Raw genomic sequence first — 22,835 nt, forward strand, 5'->3', positions numbered from 1 at the left:
CTCCTTTCTCCCAAGAATTGACTGCTTCCTGCCCTTCCTGCTGCAGAACAAATCTGCTTTCCCTAGAGGCCTTTGGACTGTGGCCCTATAAGCACATCATCTCTAATCTCCCATGCACAAACCCCAGCATGCAGACTTCAGCTTAAACAGGGCCAGTGAAGCCCTCTGCATAAGAAGAAGACAGAGCCATGCCTTCCAAGGCAGAGCCCAGAGAGCTGCCAGTGATTGCCACTTGATCTTGCTCCTAGACATGGTTTTGGACCCCCACCTCTTTTACATGGGCCCCAGACCTTGGCATGACCATTAACACCATTGCCCCAAGGAAGATTCAGAGTTGTCCTAGAGGATCTGTCTGCTGGATGTAGGAGCACTTTCCTAGTTTGTGCCTCTGTTAGCACAGGCTGAGGACCACATGCCAAGCTCTTGAGCCTGGGGGAGGCTTTTCTGCATGGAGACACCCCCTCTCCCTGCATCTTCCCTGGAGCAAGTAGATGGTGAAGATGATCAGGACTGTTGCTTAGGTTGCTGCTTGGCTGGTGTTACACTCTGGAGAGCTCTGGATATCATCATGGAGCTGGAGGACAGCTTCCACGAAGTTTTCAAGAAGCACCCAGATGGTTCCCACATCTCCTTCATCAAAGGCACAGCATTCTGATGGGATAGGAAAGAGACATGATGAAGCATACCACCTTTGCCCTGTAGCCCTGTTTTTCCTTTCATCCTTGTTCCTAGCCACACTCAGGCCAGCACCATGCCGCTTGGTTCCATGTTGGGCATGTCTCTTCTCTGTTGACTTCTAGACATGTTCCTATCTAAGGCTCAGTGGCAGAACAGATTCCTCTGGTGGCACCCCTAGATATCGTAATGGCTTGGACTAGAAGCAAGGGCTGAAATGTGCACACAGCCTCATAACGGCTGTCTCTGTAGTTGCTGTGAGAAAGATGTGTCTTGTACTATTCCTAATCTCAGATTTCTGTCACTATCTCTTATCTGAAATGTACTTCAAGATTTCCTTTCAGGGCTGGAGAGGTGGCTGTATTGGTAAAGTGCTTGCCATGTAAGCATGAGTGCCTGACTTTGGATCCCTAGAACCCATGGAAAAGTGTGTGCCTGTAACCCCTGTGCTAAGGGGCAGAGATAGAAGGATCTCTAGAGCTTGCTGGCCATCAGTCTAGCAGAGACTGAGTGCCGAGTTTACCCTGTTTCAAAAAAATAAGATGGAAAGTGACAGAGAAAGACACCTGACATCGACTTCTAGCCTCCACATACATTCACACACACATGTACCTCCATGCATACATACACCACTCAGACACACATGAAGATTTCCTTTCAGAAAGATACAGCCCTTCTATAGCTGTACCATGCAAATCATCTGAAGTCCAGAAAATTGGGAGGATGTTTGGGGATGGAAGGACAGAAGAGGAACCAGAGTGTGACTATGAACAGAAAACAGGAGTCAGAGCACCAGCATTCCCCAAGGAGGGTTGAGCCCACACTGCCACTCAGACTGGGCTTTGTCAGGTATCTTATCTCAGCTGGAAATACCAGGAAAGTCCTTAGGTAGCTATGGCTAGTCCTCCAAGGCTGCTTCCAGATTACAAAGCTGCCTTAGTTGTCTCTGTAACAAAAACAATTTAAGGAAAGAAAATTTATTTGGGTTCGTTGTGTCAGATTCAGTCTGTGGTCAGCTGGCTTCATTGCTTTTTGGCCCTGTGGCAAGGCAGAATCATCCTGGCAGGAAGGTGTGGTGCAGGACAGCTGTTCAGTTGGTGGCTAGGACAAGCTATTACAACTTCAAAGACATGTCCTTTGTGACCTCTTCCTGCAACCAAACCTCACCTCCTAAGGAGACCACTTAGCTAAGAACTCTCCAATTTGGGGGCACCCTCATGAGCCCTAAGCCTTCAACACAGGATCCTTTTGGTGGGGGGAACATTTCATATCCAAACCATAACAAACACCCAACTGAAGAGGCTGCCCAGATACACAGACCTGGCTCTTCAAGAGCTGTCTAGTGCTGTTGCCTGGAGCTAGGAGCCATGGTCTACTTTGTTCTCAGAGGGGGCAGAGACCTGACAGAGACCAAATGAGTAAATAAATGACAGTTAACACATCGTAAAGATACCCTGTCCAGCATAGGGGGTGGGTAGTGAGTAACTGGCTTCAACTGTGTTATTTGATCCAAGTAAAATTTGCACACAGTACACATGCAGGACACACACACACACTCATATTCATTCTCTCTCCCTCTCCCTCCCTCCCTCCCTCCCTCCCTCCCTCCTCTCTTTCTCACTTATTGGCTCACTGGCTCAGTATGGACTGCTCTTCATTTTGGGAGATATCAGCTCCACTTTGGTGACTTGGTATGACTACAGCAGGGCTCCCTCCTGGATACCAGATGGCTTTTGATGGTGGCAGCAGAATGCTCATACTTACCCTCTGAGAGTGTCTGAGAATGTTACAGTGTTATGCAGATGCTGGCTTCAATATGACTTCTTTTGGTTGGTTGGTTTGTTAAAACAGGGTCTCATGTAGCCCAGGCTGACCTCGAACTCATTACATAGTGGAGGCTGGCCTTGGACTCCTGATCCCCCTGCATCTACCTCTACCTCCTAAATGCTGGGGTTACAGGCATGTAACATCACATCTGGCCTTTTATTGTGTCTTTTCAACCCCTAGTTGGGAGGGCATGACAAATATTGACATGCAGGTAGAGATCAAGAATGCATACCTTGTAATTTCACTTTATAGGTTTAGAACAATGTGACTGAGATTCAATCTTCAGGTCCTAGCTCAGACTATGAGACCTAATCGGTGGCTGGGGAGGAAGCTGAGCTTGGAAATGTCAGCCTACTCTCAACCTGCTGAGTCCAGCAGGAGAGTGGGGACCAATGGACCCTGAATTCCTGGTGCTTCATAGCTTCTTGATGGGTGGAATCCTGGGATCAGCTGACGCTATATCTAGAATAGCAGTCACAGGGGATATAGCTCAAGGGTAGAATGCTTGCCTCGCTTGCATGCATGAAGTCCTGGGTTCCTTACCCAGCACCTCCAAACACATAAATAAATCACACTTACAATAGTAGTCACAGATGCCAGCAGTGAACAGAGGAACCCCATAATATCACTGTCCTCAGGAGAAGGACTGGGAAAATTCTGGCACTCACACTGGGAGGTGGCTCTGCTTGGAAAGGCTGGCATCCCTTCCCTTCCCAGGGAAGAGAGGGCTCTATCACAGCCACACTTCCCCTCCTCAGGCAGCGCTGAGCAGACATGTCTCCAGCTCACACTTTCTTTGCTCTTCTTCCCTTTGGCAGCAGCAAACTCTCGGGAAGCCTGTTTCTCTGTAACAGCTGCCCCACCCTTGGGAACATCTGAAAACATGCCCACCCATGCTTGCATACCCAGTGCCTGCTCCCAGACTGGTACAGACTAAGACACCCCCTCACATACTGGCTCAGGCCCAGTGTGTACCCAGAGGTGCAAACCCAGCCTCATCCATTCTGTGGCCCTAATAAATGCTAGCCCCAGCTTTTTGAGTACCAGCTTTGGTTTGTTGGCACCAACTTCCCAGGTACTTAGGAGACTGATTTTCTTCCCTTCTGAGAAACACCAGGACCAAGAAGTGAAGGAGAGGGGAGACTTTTCCCGGAGCTCTGGCACTAGTACTTGCCAGTGCCCATAACCAGGGCAACTGCACTGGAGCTGGTTACTTTCAACAACATCCTCATCATCCTCAGCATCTGCAGTTATGGCCAGTCCACCGCATTCAGGAATTCTAAACAAGTTTATAAGAGTGGAAAAAGTCAGGCTGGGAATGTAGCTCAGCTGCTAAAGTCCTTGACTAGCATGCATGAAGCCCTGGGTTCAATCCCCAGCACCATATAATCTGGGCATGGTGACACATGCCTGGAATCTCAGCACTCAGGAGGTATAGGCAAGAGGATCAAAAGTTTAAGGCCATCTTTGGCCACAAAGTAAATTTGAGACTAGCCTGGGATACCTGAGACCCTCTCTCAAAAAGAATAATTTAGTATGGGTGAACTAGGAAGCTTTCAGGAAGGTGACAGGAACTATGCGCATACACCCTCATGGCCATGCATGACTCTGGTCTTCAGGGCGGGGGTTTCTTCACTCAGCCCCAGTCCCTAGCCTTAGCTAGCACACAGCTGGACCCATCCATCACTGAGGGGGCTGGACATGCTGGACCTGTCTATAGACAACTTTTTAGATGCAACACAGTCATCTATAGCAGGATTGTTCCAGGACTGGATTCATTCTGATTTTTGCCTGCCTTGCTAACTTCAAAACCAACCCCCTCATAAGCTACCAGGTGGCACTTTTAGTGCATGCAAAGACACCATCGAATGGTAAAAAGATTGCTTTTAAAAAAGATCCATTAGGGGAATTGGAGGCAGGATTTTCTGCTGTTGAAGTCCCAGGACACTGAAGTTGGAGAGGCGATCACAGCTCACAGGTATGCACTCCCAATACTCTTATGACGCCTCAATCCACACCAAGTCAGGCAGGCCAACATGACTGTTAGAAAGGTGAAAGACTATCACTTCCAAGATCAGGTTCTGAAAGGCTACATCTGAGCATACTTCCCTCCAGCCATGGTAGCTCTGAGGAAGGGAAGCCAGCCACCGTGTTGAGAAACCCATGTAGTAAGGAACAGAGGACCTGCCAATCCATGGCCACATGAGTGAACTAGGAGGCAGGTCCCCAGCCCAGACAAGCCTGAGATAAATATAGCCCCACTTAGCATCTTAAGGACAAACTCCAAACCAACCCTCCAGTTGAACTGCCTCTGGACCCTTGGCATTAAAAATCTGTGCAAGGTAATAAATGTTTATAAGCCTCTACTGGGAAGTTACTGGTTCTGTCTCAATGGATGATGAGCATACATATCAACAGTGACTTTGGACAAGTGGTGCCTCCATGCATTCTCTGCTCCTCTGGCTCTGCCTCCCTCTCTCTTTGTGCCCTCCTTTTATTATTCCCTTGCCATTTATACTGATGTTTCTGTCTTACCTCAGAGTGCTTGAGAGTAAGACCAGCCTGGGCTGGTGGGAGCAGCAGGACCCTCCCCAGGAGATGGCCTTGGACATTACATTGAGCTACATCTATAGGGTGAGTCAAGCCTTACTCTCTTGCCTCCCTGAAGTGCTTGGGGGCAGCCCTGACCTACTCAGCAGTTTAGTTGGGTAGCATCACTAAGCACTTAAGAGTGCACCAGCTCAGCACGACTTCAGGCTCAAGGCCAGCCCTGGCACCCATGCTACAGAAAGCCCTATCTTCACCTGTGCCTGCCACCCTAGGATCCTACAGGGGCCTGAAGCCACCTCAATGCTTGTTGTTTATTTTCCTCACCTACCCAGCAGGGCTAAAGGGACTTGCAGAGCACTTCCTCTCCTGCCTGGTTTCCAGGGAGCCAGTCCCACAGTCTCTTCCCTTACCCTGTGTTCCCCTGCCCCAATCCCTGGTTCTCTCTCCTTCCAGTTCCTGACTCTGTGTTTCATAGTCCACCCGAGGTCCTACACTGACACCAGCCTTTTAGGTCTGATAGAGCTACTGTGTCGCACAGGCCTGGATGTGGGGCTCTGCCTGCTACCTAAGATGGACCTCCAGCAGCTCCTGCTCGTGCTTCTGGAGAACATCCAAGAGTGGCCTGGGAAGGTATCACAACTGTGCACCTCCACTGGGGCCTGCCACAACCCCAGAGCACCCTGGATGGGAGTATCACCACTTGCAAGTTCTCCACATATCCTTGACCTCCATGATCCCTTTTGCTCCCCTGAGTGGGCTGGGTGGCTAGACAGAGGCAAAGGAAACTATTTCCTGCAGCCCACCAGGTGCCCCTGTCCCCACAGCTCCAACCCCTGTGCTGTGCCCTCAGCTGGGTGTCAGATCATCACCACAACCTGTTGGCCCTTGTGCAGTTCTTCCTGGATGTGACCTCCCGGGCCAGGTGAGTGCTTCTCCCACCCTACCTCCTCCCCGTTGCTCATCTCCATGATCCTGTGTGGATCTAGAGTCTTCCCCACCACCCCCAACAAACTGTCTGCCTAGTTTCTAAATCCTCAGAGGAAAAACTAAAAATACAATTCACTAATGAGTTCTTTACAAATGAAAAAAAGCCTAATTTTCTTAACATGATCTTATTAGTAAAACACTGTCTTGTACAATTAACTTCTGCCTGCAATGCCGCGCCTGCCTTTCTTTGGGGATCCCTCCCTGCCTTCAGTTCCTGGGTTCTTTTTGTCATTCAGATATCAGCTGCTTACCCCTTTCCCTGCCTTCCTACCCCCCCCTTCCTAATTCATCATCCTGTTTTTGTTTTCTGTACAGCATTTCTCTGCCAGAAATTATCTTACTATTATTTATTTCCCTGTTTGGACTGCCTCCAAGTCACCTCCAGAGCAGGTGTCTTGTTGGGGTTACTGCCGTATCACCCCAAATCTCAGCCAGTGCCTGGCAGGCTGTTTGTGCTTTGTAAATTCTTTCTGAATGATGAATGAGGTGAACAAACAAACTCAGCCCAGGAGATAAGACCTGATGGCTGGACTTGGCCTTGTCTCCTCTTGTCTCTGTCTCTCCACCTTCTTTCTCCTGCTCTAAACCACAGCCACAAGGAGTGCTTTGCCCAGTCCCTTCCGAGCCCCTTCCTTCCCGTCCCCAACCCTCTACGGATGTTCCCCTACAACCCTCTCCCAAAGATTGCTCCTTTGAGCTGAAGTGGACCTTGAGGCTACTTCACACTCCAGGGCCCATCAGTCCGATGCTCTGATCATGGACTGACTGGGAGAGTGGATAGCCCTGTTTGGTTCAGCTTCACTCTTCGCTCTGAATCTGGCCTCTGCCCAGCCATGACAGGAGGTCTCACTGTCTATCTGTAAGGCTTCTGGAAACCGTCTGAAGCCTCTAGGTTCCCCAGTATGCACTATATCTGCTCAGCCCAAACCCCTGGAATACTATTTGATTTGAAAGTCTGCTATCTGTTGTCCCCAACAGCACATCCGCTCCTGAGCACAAGCCAGAGCACAACCTCCTTGAGGTTCCTCCTGCCTCGTTGTCCCTTTCATCCCTAAATCCTGTGCTTTTTTTTGTCTTCAGAATCCTAAATCCTTGTATTTGGTGGCTTCTCCATCAGTTGCCTTGTCTGAGTCATTTTAAATCAATCAATTCCTTCCCCGCCCCTTCTGCTTTCATTTCTCCAGGAGACTGGGAGGGTATTTGAGGCAGTCATATCTGTTCCTCTTTCCCCAGAGTCAGCCTGCAGATAACCTGCAGCCAGCTCCAAAAAAACAGGTGGGCCAATTGCTAATACTGCCAAACAGTTTGAACACGCCTGCATATTCTCACTTCTGTTTTTAAGTTGTAGTCAGTCTGATGAGCAGAAAATGTCATCCTGTGGTTCTAATTTTCAATTCCCTGGTTGCTAGTGAAATTGAGCAGCTTTTCATGTTTATTGGCCTTTTGTGGTTCCCTTACTGTAAATTACCTTCTGGCATTCCTTACCCATTTTTCTAGCAGGTAATTTATCTTATTATTAACTATATTGATTTACATATTGCTTATTGTATTTGTTGCAAACATTGTATTTTCTCCTAAGGTTGTAAATTGTCTTTTTTGTTTGTTTTAAGGGTGGGGAGGTTACATTTATTTATTGTATGTGTCATAGCGTGAGTGTGGTGGTCAGGGGACAACTTGTGGGAGTCAGTTCTCTCCTTCCACCACATGGGACCTGGGAATCAAACTCAGGTCATCAGGCTTGGTAGCAAGTACCTTTCCCCCTGAGCCATCTTGCCAGCTCATTTTTTTTAGTTTTTTAAAATTTATTTTTGAGAAAGGATCTTGCAGTGTAGTCCAGTTTGGCCTCAAGCTCACTACGTAGATCAAGCTGGCTTCAGACTTTCAGTTATTTTCCTTCTCTGCCTCCTGAGCATTGAGATGACAGGTGCACACCAGCATGCCCAGCCTATAAATCATTCTTTTTTCAGTCTTTTTGTGTGATGTCTTTCAGTAAACTGAATTTGGCTCTCACTTTTTCAGTAATTTGGGAGATTCATTTCTAGGGATCAAACAAAGCCAGGGCCTCACCTATGCTAACAGTATGTATGTGCCAAGCATGGTGGTGCATGCCTGTAATCCCAGTACTAGGGATGCAGAGGCAGGCAGATCTCTGTGAGTTCAACGTCAGCCTGGTCTACCTAGTGAGTTCCAGGCCAGCTGGGTCTACAGGGAGACCCTGTCTCAAAAGGACCAAAAAAAAACCAAAACAAAATAAAGGGCCAGGTGTGGTGGCACACATCTTTAATCCCAGCACTGGGACTACAGGGAGACCTTATCTCAAAAAGACAAAATAAAAAATAAATAGGGCTGGAGAGATGGCTCAGTCGTTTAGAGCACTAACTGCTCTTGCAGAGGACCAGAGTTCTATTCCCAGCACCCACATGGTGGCTTCGAACCGTCCTTAACTATAGTTCCAGGGGAATCTAACACCCTCTTCTGACTTCCAAGGCACTGCATGACACGGGTACACTCACATACTTGCAGGCGGTACACTCATACACATAAAATAAAAAAATATATATATTTAAAAATTTTTTAAAATAAATAGATAACAAAAACCAACAACAACAAAAGGGGGGCATAGTAGCCTATAATCTGAGTACTTGAGAGACAGAGCCAGGAGGATTGCTGAGTTCAAGGGCATCTTAGGCTACCTAGTGAGTTCCAGGTCAGTCTAAACTGCAGTATGAGACCTTATCTGAAGAGAAGAGTGTAGAGAAGGAGGAGGAGACTGGAGATGTGACTAAGTGTGTAAAGTGCTTGCTGAGCAAGCATGAGGACCTGCGTTTGGATCCCTAGCACCCACACAAAAAGTCAGACATGGCAGCATACACCTATAATCCCATCGCTGGCAGGGACAGAGACAGAAGGAACCCCTGTACTTGCCAGGCTAGCCAAATTGATAAGCTCTAGGTTTGGTGAGAGCTGTCTCAAAAAAATTAAGTCAGAGAGGGTCTAGAGAGATGGCTCAGAGGCTAAAAGCATTGACTGCTCTTGCAGAGAACCCGGGTTTGGTTCCCAGCACCCACATGGCAGCTAACAACAGCTGTAACTCCAGTTCCAGGGGATCTGACGCCTTCTTCTAACCTCCTAGGGCACTGTACAACACAGGTGCATTTACATACATGCATGCAGTACACTCATACACATAAAATAAAAAATAAATAAAATTAAGCAGAATAATTAATGAAGACATCCAACATTGACCTCCAACCTCTGCATGCACACACAGGTACACACACACACACACACACACACACACACACACACACACAATAACTTTTTTAAAAGGAAGAAATTTTATTTTACTTTACAGATAAAGCATTAAAGCAGTACAAAATTCAGAGTGAGCAGTTCGGGAAAGCACGCCCCAGTCCTGCACCAGCCACTACCATCACCATCTCATCTTGGGGCATGTACATGCATGTGCTTCCCGAGGGTTCTTTTCACTTCAAGGTGTGTTTTGGCAGTCCTTCCAAATTGGCTCATAAAGAGCTTCTAATTCATTTTCAGGGCTTGCTATACACAGCGTGAGTCTTTAGTTAGAGCTTCCCCTGCGCTCCCTGCAGTAGTGGTGATGGAGGAGTTTGCTGGCTGCCTTGCTCTGCTCTGCCCTTGCTGGTGGCCACCCCACTGGGCTCAATGCCCAGACTGACCCCAGGAAGAAGGGCGGATTGTTGTGAGAAAAGCTGTCACACTCTCCGTCTACTTGATTTGTTAAGCACAAAGTGAAATCTACTGTCCGCAGTTTTGTGCAACACACTCAGCCCCCTGCCTTGTTGGTCAAGACAGCGGGATGTGTTGCAAATGTGAGGAAGCATCCAACTTATCCATGAAAAATGAAAACAAATCCTAGAGCAAGGCAACTGAAATGGGGCCAAAGGGAAGAGGAAGTTCTTGGAGGGAAATCTGTTGAGAAGGTTACCCCATTTGGATAGCCCAGCAGAGCTGTTGGAAAGAACAGCACAACATTCCGCCTTCTGCTGAGCCAACACTGCAGCCACTTGCAGGAACCCTACCAAAGGAGCCCCGTCAGGAAGAAGGCAGCTGAGGGCTGCTCTGGATCCACTGAAATCTGATGTTGTCAGGCTCCAGGGACCCGCCTCCTTCACCATCTGTGACTGTTTATTAAACATCCTGTGCTTGCTGTTGCACTGTGGTCTTCAAAGGAGATGGAAAGATGAGAGCCACTTAAACAGACTGCTTGGTCAAATGGAGGCATGGATGAAGGCTTCCTAAAACATGTCACAAAACTGGCCCTGAGAGTAACCAAGAGCTCTTCATCTGGCTGGATGAGAGGAGAGGGGCATGGCTGTTAGACTCACACTGTACGTGTTTGACCCGTCTCTGGATGGCCATGGGGCAAAATCAGGTAGATTTGAAGTATGCATACTTGACCTGGCATGGTGGCAGATGAATTTAATCCCAGAACTTGAGAGATAGAAGTAGGCAGGTCTCTGTGAGTTCAAGGCCAGCATGGTTTATCTAATGGGTTCCAGGCCAGCCAGCCCTACATAGTGAAACTGTCTCAAAATAAATGTGTAAACTCTTCCCGCAACAGTTTCACCTGGGGACCAAGACAGTAAAGAAGGATTTATTGGCAAGGAAGGGTTTTTAACAAGGCCAAGGGTGTAAGGCACTTACCTAGAGTGTATGGGATCCTGGGTTCCATCCCCAGCCCATTAAAAAAAAATTTAAAAATGCTGGGTGTGGTGGCACACCTTTAATCCCAGCACTTGAAAGGCAGGAGGATCAAGGTCATCCTGGTCTACATAGCGAGTTCCAGGCCAGCTGGGGCTACAGGGAAACCCTGTCTCAAAAAGACAAAAAAAAAAAACAAAAAATAAAATGTGAAGGATGTTTAACATTTTCCCCAGTGCTGGGGGTGGAACCCAGGGTCTCACACATGCTAGACGAGTGCTCTACCATTGATGTACATTGTAGCCCAACAAAACCGTTTCATACTGTGATGTTCATATGGTGAAAAATTGGAAGCAACTGCAATGACCCACCACCATTAAGTTCTACCCAAACTACAGGATAATATATGGGACTTAAGAGTGACAGAAGAGGACTGGAGAGATGGCTCAGCAGTTAAGAACACTGGTTGTTCTTGCAGAAAATCCAGTTTCGAATCCCAGCACCCACATGGCAGCTAACAACTGTCCATAACTCCAGTTCCAGGGAATCCGACGGCCTCTTCTGTCCTCCGTGGGCATAACACAACATGGGTGCACTTACTACCTACATGCAGGCAATTCCCACATACACATAAAATAAAATAAGAAATAAAATATTAAAAAAAAAAGAATGACAGAAGAGGCTGGGGGTATGGCTCAGGTGGTAGAATGCTTGGGTTGGATCCCCAGTAGCGTGCGCACGCACACATGTGTGCACACACACACACACAAGAATGACAGAAGAAAGGGAAGGTAGGTTAGTGAAATAATGCTAAATTGGAAAAGGGGCTATAAAACCATATGTAAGCTGGGTGGTTAAGTCTGTAATCCCAGCACTTGAGAAACTGAGGCAGACCACCAAGGGTTCAAGGCCAGCCTTGGCTATGTGAGAACCTTTCTCAAAGTTAAAAAAAAAAAAAGTGAACTGAGTATGGTGGCATACCCCTATAATCTCAGCACTTGCAAAGTATAGCTAGAAGAATCAGGAGGAAAGATTTAGGCTAGCCTCTGCTACATAGCGAGTTTGAAGCAAACCTGGGCTATGCAAGACACTGTCTCAAACCAACAACAACAAAATATCTATAAAATGCTATCCCAGCATTGTTCAGGGGAGAGAAATCTTAGGATGCTGAGAGTCACATAAATAACTTTGGCTTTTGGGTTCATCTCCTAAATACCATGATGGCCTGCTGGTCTCCGCTTTTCTTCCCAAAACTGTTTTCAATGTTTATACAGAATCACTTTAACTTAATAAATTTTATTTATTTATTTTACATTTGTTTGTTGTTGTATATGTGTATGTCCATATGTGTGCAGGTGTGCATGTACCAGAATGCACGTGAGGAGGTCAGAGGGTAGCTTTCAGAGGTCAGTTCTTTCTACCAGGTGGGTCCCAGGGGTCAAAATCAGGTTGTCAGTCTTGGCAGCAAGCCTCTTTACCCACTGAGCCATCTCACAGCCTGAGTTTTTACTGTTATTGTAGAAATGTTGAAATGTGAAATAGGATAGCAGATCCACATGTTCCATTCCATGTCAACAGTGTTGCACATGGCCACCATGACTCCTTTGACACTTCCTACCCCATCATTGAGAAACAAACCCTAAATATTTTATTTCAGCAGGTTATTTCTGAAAGATAGGGCCTTTCTTGGGTCTTTATTTCTCCTTTTTCTTTGTTGAGCATGAAGCTCAACATCATGGGCACACCTAAAATATTCAACACAGGACTTGTCACAAACAGATGAGACACTGTCCTGATCTTGCAAGGGAGATCTTAGAAGGGAGCCTGGGGTTTTTAAGATGGCTCGTAAGGCCTTCCTGATACAGTCCTTAAGCCACTGTTCTTCCCCTCGGTGTCCCCAGGACACTCCACATACTTGCATGTTGATGTCCCCTCTGTCTGGCATTGATAGACACCCACTCTCTCATGGTGGTCTCTGCCTACATGTCACCACCTTGGAGAGACCTCTTCTACTCAGCCTGTCCATGAGCTCTCCTTGGGGTTCCCTGAGCCCCCTAATTCTGGATCGTCATGTCTCTGTACCAGGATGTCAAAAACTGAAATGTGGCTGGTTATTCCTATGTTTACTGTCCCCTCTTCCACCAGAGTGCAAGCTCCCTGGGAGGAGGAGTGAGCTCCTTAGCTCTTAGAAGGAACTAGAAAGTCAACAGTGCTCTATAAATGCTATGAATGCTGGTATTGGGTTTTTGTTTTTCTTGTCTCTGCAGCTATGATAGAAATATCTTGGTTTTAGCCGGGCATGGCCTGTAGTCCCAGCACTTGGGAGGCAGAGGCAGGAAGATCTCTGTGAGTTCAAGGTCAGCCTGGTTTACATAGTGAGTTCCAAGCCAGCTGGGGATGCAGGGGGACCCTGTCTCAAAAAAACAAAACAAAAAATTAAGAAATATCTTGGTTTTAAATTTTTCGAGGAACAAACAAATATATGGAAAAAAAAATATTGGTTTTTTTATTTTGTTTTTGTTTCAAATTTTTTATTTTATATGTATGTGTGTAATGCCTATGTGTATATAAGTGCATCCATATCATGCAATGCCCATGGAGGACAGAATAGGACATCAGATCCCCTGGAACTAGAGTTACAGACAGTTGTTAGCTGCCATGTGGGTGCTGGGATTTGAACCTGGGTCTTCTACAAAAACAGCCAATGCTCTTAACCACTGGGTCCTCTCTCTAGCCCCATTGTTTTTGTCTTTTTAAAGGATGGGGAAGGTTCCCAGAATTTGGCCATCCGTCCTGTGTTGGGGAATTTCATCATTGTTTCTCTCTCTGCACAGAAGCCAAGGATAGATATTCTTCATCCCACCTCTTGGGAGTTACATCTACTGTTAACCAACCAGATGCTCCCAAGGGAGGAACTCCAGGAGCAACCCTAGCCAGGTTTTTCCTGAACCAACTCCTTGTCTGGACCATGGCTGCCCATTGTCTGTTGCCCTGGTGAATTCTGGAGTTCCCCAGTATCCTCTCGGAATCCTTTCAGTTTGAAGCAGTCAACCAAGGAAGTTCTATCTTCTTGACACCCAAGGAGAAATTGGCTAACAGAGATGTGCAGACAGCCTGGGGAAGAAGCGTTGTTTACAACCCCGCAGATCTCAGTTCAGGCATCAAAGCAGGGATATATAAAGGCACCCGAGAGCTTTCCCCAGGCCTCCTTGGTTGCCCTGTGCTCCTGATCACTCTCTTCAAGGCAGGACTAAAGGGACTCACCTCCCCTTCTTCCAACTTGCCAGTACCTTCAGGTGCTGGACTAGTTCCTGGCCCTCTTGCTCCATGTTCTCTTCCTTCCTGATCTGCTTTAGACCTGCCCACCCTAAAACTGCATAGCCACATGAAGTGGAGCCACATCATGTGTCTCTTATCCCCACACAGGCCCCTGACCCCTGACCCTTGATCCCTTCAAGCTCCCACTCTTACCAGTTGCAGGTCAGGCTCCTCCAAGTCCATGACCTCTCCAGCTGCTGCAGCTTCTCCACACCCAGCAAACAGCAGTGTCTTCCCTATCCCTGCCCCCAAAGTTCTCACCTCCTTCCTTTACACCAGACCAGCATACTCTTGCGCACCCTTAGATTCCCCCTGGAGAATCCAGTTGTCTCCATTCAGGCTTTCAACTCTGATCCACTCTTTGCACTATGGAGGAATGTGACCTTTCTTCCACTGCACTGTCAGGTCCCTCCTTTGCCCAAAGTCTTTACCCTGGGGATAAAATTCAAGCATCCAAGCCCTAGTGTGCCAGGGCCTTTGTGTCTGCTCTTCCATACCACCTGTCCCTACCCTGTCTGTCCGCTATCCCAGTACCACTCACTGTCCCTCCCTGTCCCCTGTAGGCTCCCAAACTGCAACATCCTGAAACTTTGCAGCTACCTAAACTCATACTGCACTCTTCTAAGCTCTTCAACATCTGTGCCACTTCCTGGAAATGTCTCTTCCCCTCCCTTTTCCTCACCTGACGTGGTAGGCTGGGGCTGAGACTTCTGGCACCAAGCCTTCCTTGGGGTTACTGGTTACCAGCTGGCATTGCAGCACCTTGAGCCTGGAGAAAGGGAAGGACTGGAGCCGGGCTTTACTCTCTGAGGCTGGGTAAGCATGCCTGTGTACTAGTTGCTACTAGATAGCAAGTGTCAAAAAGCAGACAAAAAGCAATCTATTGGGATATTTTAGTAGCAGATTCTAAAAGGAACGGTGGCCATGGTGGCTGGGAGAGACTGAACTTTGAATGTGGATTGCAGATAAGCCAGGGAGGGAACAGGGGGAGGTGATTAGAGGGTGCTGCTCCCCTGGTGCTCAGACAGTGACCTCAGTGACCTCAGGTTTGAAAGATCTGGATCTGGAAAGAAGAGCACAAAGCAAGGCAAGTAGCCCAGGTCAGAGACAGGACTGTTGAGGGTGTCAAGGGCTAGCAGAGGGGTGTCTGCAGTTATCTTTGAAGCAAGGGAGTGCTATTTTGAGTTCACTGTGAAACCTTGACACTGTGACCAGGGAACTGCACCTACTGTGACCAGAGATTAGCACCTCGTTCTTCCTATTTTGCTTCTGTCTTCTTTGTGGAGAAAAAAAAAAACAAAAACAAAAAAAAACTTTTAAACCTAGAATCAGAAGTGGTTGGAGAGGGCTGACTCTCAGATCATGATATTGATGTGTGATGGCCCTGGCTATGTGGAGTGAGGCTCTGTTCTCCCCATGGATGGACACCCCACTACTGCAGTGAGACCTGTGCAGGTGGGGGTACCCTGGCCCAGCATTGGGAGATTCTGGGAAATGAGGCCCCTAAACCTCTTTCCTAGGGATGGTACATGAGCATGTGTTAGAAAACAGAAGCCCAGGTGTCTCCGTGTGCTTAGAATAAATCATGCTATACATGCTTTATCTTTTTTAAAAAAATTTATTTGTGAGACTGGAGAGATGGCTCAGGAGTTAAGAGAACCAACTGCTCTTACCGAGGATCTAGGTTCAATTACCAGTACCCACATGGCAGCTAACACCCATCTAGTTCCAGTGTATCTGATGCATTCTTCTGGCTTCTGCAGGCTTTGCACAGCATGGGTACACTTATATGCATGCAGGCAAAATACTCATAAATAAATCAAATTTTTTATTAAAAAATTATTTTTATTTTATTATTATTATTATCATTATTATTTTATATTTTTGAGACAGGGTCTCCCAGTAGCACCAGCTGGCCTGGAACTCACTATATAGACCAGGCTGGCCTTGAACTCACAAAGTGCTGAAAACATTTTTATTTTATGTTTGAGCATTTTGCTTGCATATAAGTGCACCCATGCATGCAATGCCTACAGAGGCCAGAAGAGGGTGTCGGATCCTCTGGAACTGGAGTTATGGTTGGTGGTTTGCCACCATGTGGGTGCTGGGAACTGAAACAGTCCTCTGGAAGAGCAGCCAGTGCCCTTAATCACTGAGCCATCTCTTCAGCCTCTATGTTTTATCTTACTTGTTTTTTTTTTTTTAATGTATTTTTATTTTATGTGTACAAGTATTATGCCTACATGTATGTAAGTGCACCTGTGTCATGAAGTGCTGGTTCTCCAGCCCCCAAGCTTTATCTTTTGACAAGGACACTAGACACGTAGTCAAGAGAGGACTGTAGAATATGTGTCTGACTATTCCTGTCATCTCATCCTGGGTACAGTATGGAGAAGCACAAACTGAAGGATAATAGAATTAGGTGGGCTCACCAGCATGCAGGCTTCTGTGGCCACTTGAGTTCCATGAACTTTACTCATGAGTTGGCTGGGGCACAAACCAGTATCTTGAATGAGGCAATTTATGGAACAATGGTCGTATTCACAGACGACATGACTATAACTGACAGGAAACTGAAGATCCCAGAAGTTCTCAGCAGAGTGTAATGATGGGCTGAGTTGGAAGAGAGGCCTCACTGTACAATTAAGAGCAGGATCTGGAAATGGGGTTTGACAGGAAGATGTGTGAAAAAAACACTTGGGATCAATCTGTTAACTAATTCATGTCCCAGGACTGCCAAGAAAATGAGCATCAACCCCTAACCCCCACTCCAGGCGGACTCCATGCAGACGGGCTCATTTGATAAGGGACACTGACAACCCATGACTTTCCAAGGACACAAAGATTGTCAAAAAGATGGAAAAGTGGGGCTGTTGGGCCTGCAAAGACAGAGCTATAGGAGTATAGAAAGTGCTTTCATGGATGGGGACAGGGTCACCCACTAGGCTCACAGAGCAAACTCTAGAAGCCTGCTCCAGAAGGGCAGATTTTGGCAAAACTTAGGAACATCTTCCTTTGTTTAGCCCAGCGAATGGACCAGACGGACTTGACAGGCAGATGTATCACTCCTCTGGCTGAAATGAACACTTCGGGGTGGGGAGGGGGGGCTGTTAAATGGATGACCATGATGACTACACAGCTGATAGATGAGGGGACAGCAAAATAGTTTCTAAGCCCAAAGTCCTGTGACTTTTTTTAAAAAATACATTTTATTATTTTTATTTTATGTGTATGAGTGTATTACCTGCATGTATGTGAGCGCACCTGTGTTGTGCAATGCCACGGAGGTCAGAAGAGGGCTTCAGATACCTCTGGAACTGGAGTTAAGGACGGTTCGTAGCCACCATGTGGGTGCTGGGAATGGAACCCGGGTCCTCTGTAAGAGCAGTCAGTACTCTTAAATGGTGAGCCATCTCTCTAGCCCCTGTCCTCTGGCTTTATCATAGGTTGTGTCCATTGCTTATAGTGCCATTTTGGTTACTTGCGCTTAAAGGGAAGGGCATGCATCACAGGTGGACGCTCAGTGGTCTTACAGAGGAGACCAGTTGTGTACTACCACTCAGCCATAGGACAGAAGGTTACCTGCTCCTCAGAAAGCCCCTTAGGCCCCTCCTCCCAGGCATCCCTTCTGCCAAGGAAGCCACTTCCTGGTCATGTTCCATCTCGTGGACTCCTTTTACCTGTTTCTGAATGTTGCTTGAGATGGGACTGTGCAACAAGTTCCTGTGAGACTGGCTTCCAGGGCTCACATTTCATTGGGAAATGGCTCCATGGTAGATTCTTCACCTTGCTGTGTGGCACTCCATTGTCTGGGTCAATGGTCACTGTGTCCATCTCTTCCTATCCACACAGTGCATCCCCCACCCCACCCCCCCATCCATGCAAATGCCCAAATGTGTGGATAACCAGGCTCTTTGGTGGCCATGGGCTTGCAGACTTCGGCAGGATGGGCATACAGGCTGCTAGAAAGTTTCCACAAACTTCTAAGCCCAAACTCTGCTTCTTCTTGCCTAGGAAGCACAAAATCACATGCAAAGTAGATGATTCTAAGTCAGGGACCAAGGAGCCAGGGACATGACAGGTGTCTGTAAGGGATGAGAGGTAACCACAGACAGCCCTAGAGATGTAAGCCAGGCAGACACCATCCATCAGTGTGTCCAGCAGCAGTTTGACAGAGGAACAGTCTACTGCTGTTGCTTCCTGAGCTGCCCTGGAGACATGGAAAAGGCAGCTCACGCCTTTGGCCAGATGCCTGATAGCCTTTTAGGGCAGTTCAGTCTCATCAGGACCTGGTTCCCTTCTGAGGGAATGACATCCTAGTGGCCCACACTTTGCCTTCCTGGATGCCCATGCAGGGTGCCCAGTCCCTTGTGAGAACTGCCAGGACAGCTGAAGACAGGAAGCACAGTACCTGTATCCTCTGTTGAGCCAGGTTTAGAAAAGGAAATTGTTTTAAAATTTTCTAGTGTCCTAGGCTCCTCTGCATGTGCTAATCCAGTGTCCTGGTCTTACAGAGGCCTTTTGTAGGTGGGCGGGGACAGAGACCATGGCTGAGCTGGCCTGGCCTGGCCTGAGCACTATGCTGGAGCCTATTGCCTTATATGACATCTGCTGGGAAGGCTCCAGTGACTTCTGCAGCCTTCTTTGCTTGACTGGTTTGAGTTCTGGGGAAGCCTTGCCAGGTGGGGTTGGGCAATTTCTGGGGAAAGAAGAACCCACAGCCAGCCTGGGCAGGGGCCTCTGCTTGTCTCCTACACAGTTGGGGTGGTATTTAGGATGCAGCCCCTCTTTTTCTCTCTCCTAAACTCTCCATTTGTAAAACTAAAAAGTGGAATGGCCCTACACCCTCTTCCTGTGCCTCAGTGGGAACTGTGAATTCAGAGAGGACTGTTAGGAAGGAAGGCTGCAAGACAGGCAGGCAGGCAGGGCCAGGGTGGGGAGCACTGCTCTCAGATGTGGGTTCCTTGCATCTCACTCACCCCCTCAGTTGATGTTGCTGCTGCTTTTCTTCTGGATTGCAGCCCTGGCCTGACCCCTACCCCCCCCCTACACACCTCTTCCTTCTGGAACCACCACCAGTACTGCTGTGCAGCCGGCCAGCTCTTGCCTTCTCCCTGGCCAGCCCCTCCCCACCCACTACTGAGCCTTGGATGTTGGAGTGGGGGAAGAGGGAGGGCAGAGGGGGGATTAATGAAGCCCAGATGCAAGACTCCTGACTCTGCAGCACAGCGCCTGGCAGCTTGGAGGGGCCATTTACCTCCCACTGTGTCCAGGCCCAGCTGTTGCAGGCGCCTGTGAAACAGCTGGAAAGCATGTCCTGACTATAAGCAGACCCAGAGAGGGTGAGGCATGTGATAGGGAGGAAGCTGGAGCCACCAGAGAGTTGGGGTTCAGGCAGGGTCTGGAGTCGGGGCCTTTGGGGAGCAGAGATAAGGGCTCACCATCCCATTGCTCAGCCCAGATACCTGTCCTCAGCACTTTCGTGCAGGGTCCTGGGGAAGCTCCACCACAGGCAACCCTCTGCAGGAAGGAGTCAAGGCTAAAGGGAGACAAAATAAGGCCTTCCCAGTAAAAAATGGGGGAATGGCTGCCCCCACCTCATTGCCAGGTGCAGTACAAATACCACACAAGACACATGTGCTTAAAAAAAAAAACAACATAAAGATCCTTTATCTGAAACTCAGATTTAATAGGGCAACCTATATTTTAATTTGCTAAATCTGGCAAGCCCACGTCCCCTTCCAGCTGAATCTCTTCAATATGATAGTTTTATTGAACTGCAGTGAACAAGCAGCCTATGACTCAGTGAAGTTTTCACAAGTCAAACACATGAGAAACCTCCAGATCACAAAAGATCACCACTACCCCCACCTCCAGCAGTCTGTTTTGGACTTGATGTAAATGAATTCCTACATGGATGCTTTTTTGTACTGGCATCCCTCCGCATTGTTCTGTGAAGATGGTCCATGCGGAGGTAATCCCATAAGATTTAGCTGTGTGGATATAGCCCAGTCTGTTTACCCAGAGTGGTGGTGGTGGTGCTGTTGCTGCTGCTGCTGCTGCTGCTGCTGCTGCTGCTGCTAGCATTCAGTGCCTCTGTCTCTTGTACCTACTCTGTACATGGAAGTAGGATTACAGAATCATGGGGTAGGTGTGTATACGTCTTAGTAGATCTCCCCATGTCCCTTCCTACCAGCTGTGTGAGCACCCCATGGTCCTCCACCCTCCCCAGTGTGACCATTTTTTTTTTTCCTTTTCTACCCTAGCCCTTCTGATGTGAGCCAGCCACAGCGCCTCCTCCATTATCAGGAGTCACCTGCTTTGTTGATTCTTTGACTGTTACTTAAGAAAAAAACAACATAGCCTGTGGGGTTCAGACCCTATGTCTGACTCCAGCCTTCCCAGACTTGGAGGAGGCCTGTTTCATCACTAGGGCAGGCATGGCCCTTGGGAAAGTTGCTCTGGAGCCATCAGCACCAGCTGAAGTGATCAGTCTCATTCCTGCCTCCTGGAGCCCTCTTTAGGAAAGATCATTTCCTAGCACCTGCTGCATCCCACACCTTGGTCCTTCTGTTCCTTATAGTATCTTTCCACTGATGTGGCTGAGGGCACCTGTAGGGGGTCCCTCCAACAATGCTATTACCCAAGGGCATGTCTTTTCTAAGAATCAAGTCCCTGTCACACATTTTCCATCGTATTTTAAATTCTAAGCCTTTCCTTTGCTACCCCTGATAGTGACTTTCTTTAGATCTTTTCCTTCTTGTGCTCTTTTTATTCACTCCAGCAGTTAAGGACCCATGAAAACCAGAGGTCTAAACAGTAACATCTGAAGGCCCAATTGAGGCTTTCATTTCTGGATGAGACGGCTCCATCTCAAGTGGGTTACTGAACACTATGTGTTGGCCACATTCAAGTCCCTTCAGGAGAGTAGGAATGTGACTCCTCGGTGGTGAGCACTTGCTTGGCACACACAAGGCCCTGTGTTCCATCATCCTCCCCACTTCCTCTGTCCAAAAAAAATATGTCCATGTCAAGGATTGACAGCTGCCACTTGGGAACAAGTGTGTGGAGAGTCATAGAAGGTTGCAATCTTTCTGGCAGGGGCCAGATGGTCAGTTGTAGGTCTTGGGAGTTTGAGTGGAGTTGGAGTTTGTCCTGTCACCCTGTCTCAAGGAACCCATGGCTACTCTCAGCCCCACCCTCTGTCTCTCCTTCCCTCCTCGCTTCTTTTCTACTCACTTAAGGACCTGTGAAGTCCCAGTATTAGCTTCTGAAGCCCAGACTGGGGCCTTCACTATTGAGAAGTTGGCTCAGTCCTGAGTGAATTATTAAGCACTCTGTGGTAGCTAGCCCTAGATACCCAGGTAGGCTGACTGAAGCAAGAAACATATGCCACCTCACAAGCAGTTCAGGGACTGAATGGTCCAGGGGCTGGTAGCTTCAGGCACAGCTGGCTCTGGGCATTCCCAGAGCTGTGTCTCACTTGTCCTCTTTTGCTGGACTCCCCTCTCCTCCTTTGGAAGGCAGGAGGGCAGCCAGCACTACCAAGTGATCTCCTGTCAGCAGCCCTGCAGGGAAGTCACACTCTCCTGAGTCCAACCAAGGCCCAGAGGCCATTTCAGTGGTTGAGTCACTCACAAGCCCACCCTGGAAGCCTAGACAGGATGGCCAGAGGGGGACCCCAAAGGAAAGGGTGGACAACAACAAATCATGGCGTGGTGGGGCCAGGTCACCCACCCTGCTTGAGCAGAAGTCTCTTGGAATTTGAGTCCGTGCATGAGAGCAGAACACTTACAAAGAAGGGAATCTGTTTTTCTTCCTGGTTGCCTTTTTCCCCTCTATACATTTTTCATCTTAGATTCTTGGTGTGTTTGTGGTACTAGGTTCAATCCCCAGGGCCTCATGCATGTGATGCTGGGCCACACCATATTTATGGATACACAGAGGTAAGAATGTTAACTTTTTTTTTTTTTGACAGGGTCTCCCTGAAGCTGTAGCTGTCCTAGAACTCACTATGTAGACCAGGCTGACCTCCAACTCATTAGATAGAGATCCTCCCAAGCACTGGGATTAAAGGTGTGTACCACCACACCTGGCTAAGAATGTTGACTAATTTTTGAGTAGGCCTTTTTCCCATACAGATCCAAAGATACATACCGATCTGAGGGGAGTGCAACTCAGAGAAAAATGTATTATTCTCCCTTGGATGTTCTGGCTTTCCAGAAATTAAAGGGTTCCTTGACCTCCAGCCCACCCCACTCAGTTTCTCTTGCTCATCTTTTCCAGGCAGCTTCGAAGTCAACTCAGCCTCATGGTGATTGCTCAGATGCTGGGTCAGCAAGAGGTACTTCCTCTCTGGGGCAAGAAGACCCAGGTGAGTCTGCCTCAGCAGGAGCGGGAATTCTGTTGTCGGCTGACCCTTCTGTCTGTGACTTGCTCACTCCCAAAGCTTAACCAGAGAGACCATCCCCAGACCCAGGCTGGATTGCAATTTTTTACTCAGATTCTTTCATTCAGTAGTTACTAGGGCTAGGGACCTAGCTCAATGATAGAACCTGGCCTACGTGTGAAGCCCTTAGTCCCATTACCAGTATTGCAAGGAAGCAGTGGTATGAGCCTGTGTTCCCAACTACTCAGGAGGCTGAGGCTGGAAGATCACTCAGAGTTAGAGGCCAGCCTGGGCAAAATAATGGGATTCTATCTCTTTTAAAAAAAAAAAAAAAGAAAAGAAAAAAAGCCGGGCGTGGTGGAGGCAGAGGCAGGCATATCTCTGTGAGTTCAAGGCCAGCCTGGTCTAC

General features: G+C 47.9%; 1 protein-coding gene across 1 annotated transcript in view; it reads left to right on the top strand.

Annotated features, from left to right (window-relative positions):
• Positions 1-22,835, top strand: part of Sema4c (semaphorin 4C) — a 162,430-nt gene that overhangs the window by 97,040 nt on the left and 42,555 nt on the right. Inside the window, exons 9-12 of the mRNA XM_008837952.3 lie at positions 5,043-5,136; positions 5,506-5,682; positions 5,877-5,974; positions 22,324-22,411. Of these exons, the coding sequence (XP_008836174.1) occupies positions 5,043-5,136; positions 5,506-5,682; positions 5,877-5,974; positions 22,324-22,411 (457 nt within the window). The remainder of the gene's footprint in view (positions 1-5,042; positions 5,137-5,505; positions 5,683-5,876; positions 5,975-22,323; positions 22,412-22,835) is intronic.

The sequence above is a fragment of the Nannospalax galili genome, unplaced genomic scaffold (assembly GCF_000622305.1).
Source record: "Nannospalax galili isolate Female #2095 unplaced genomic scaffold, S.galili_v1.0 scaffold1311, whole genome shotgun sequence".
NCBI classification, from domain to species: domain Eukaryota; kingdom Metazoa; phylum Chordata; class Mammalia; order Rodentia; family Spalacidae; genus Nannospalax; species Nannospalax galili.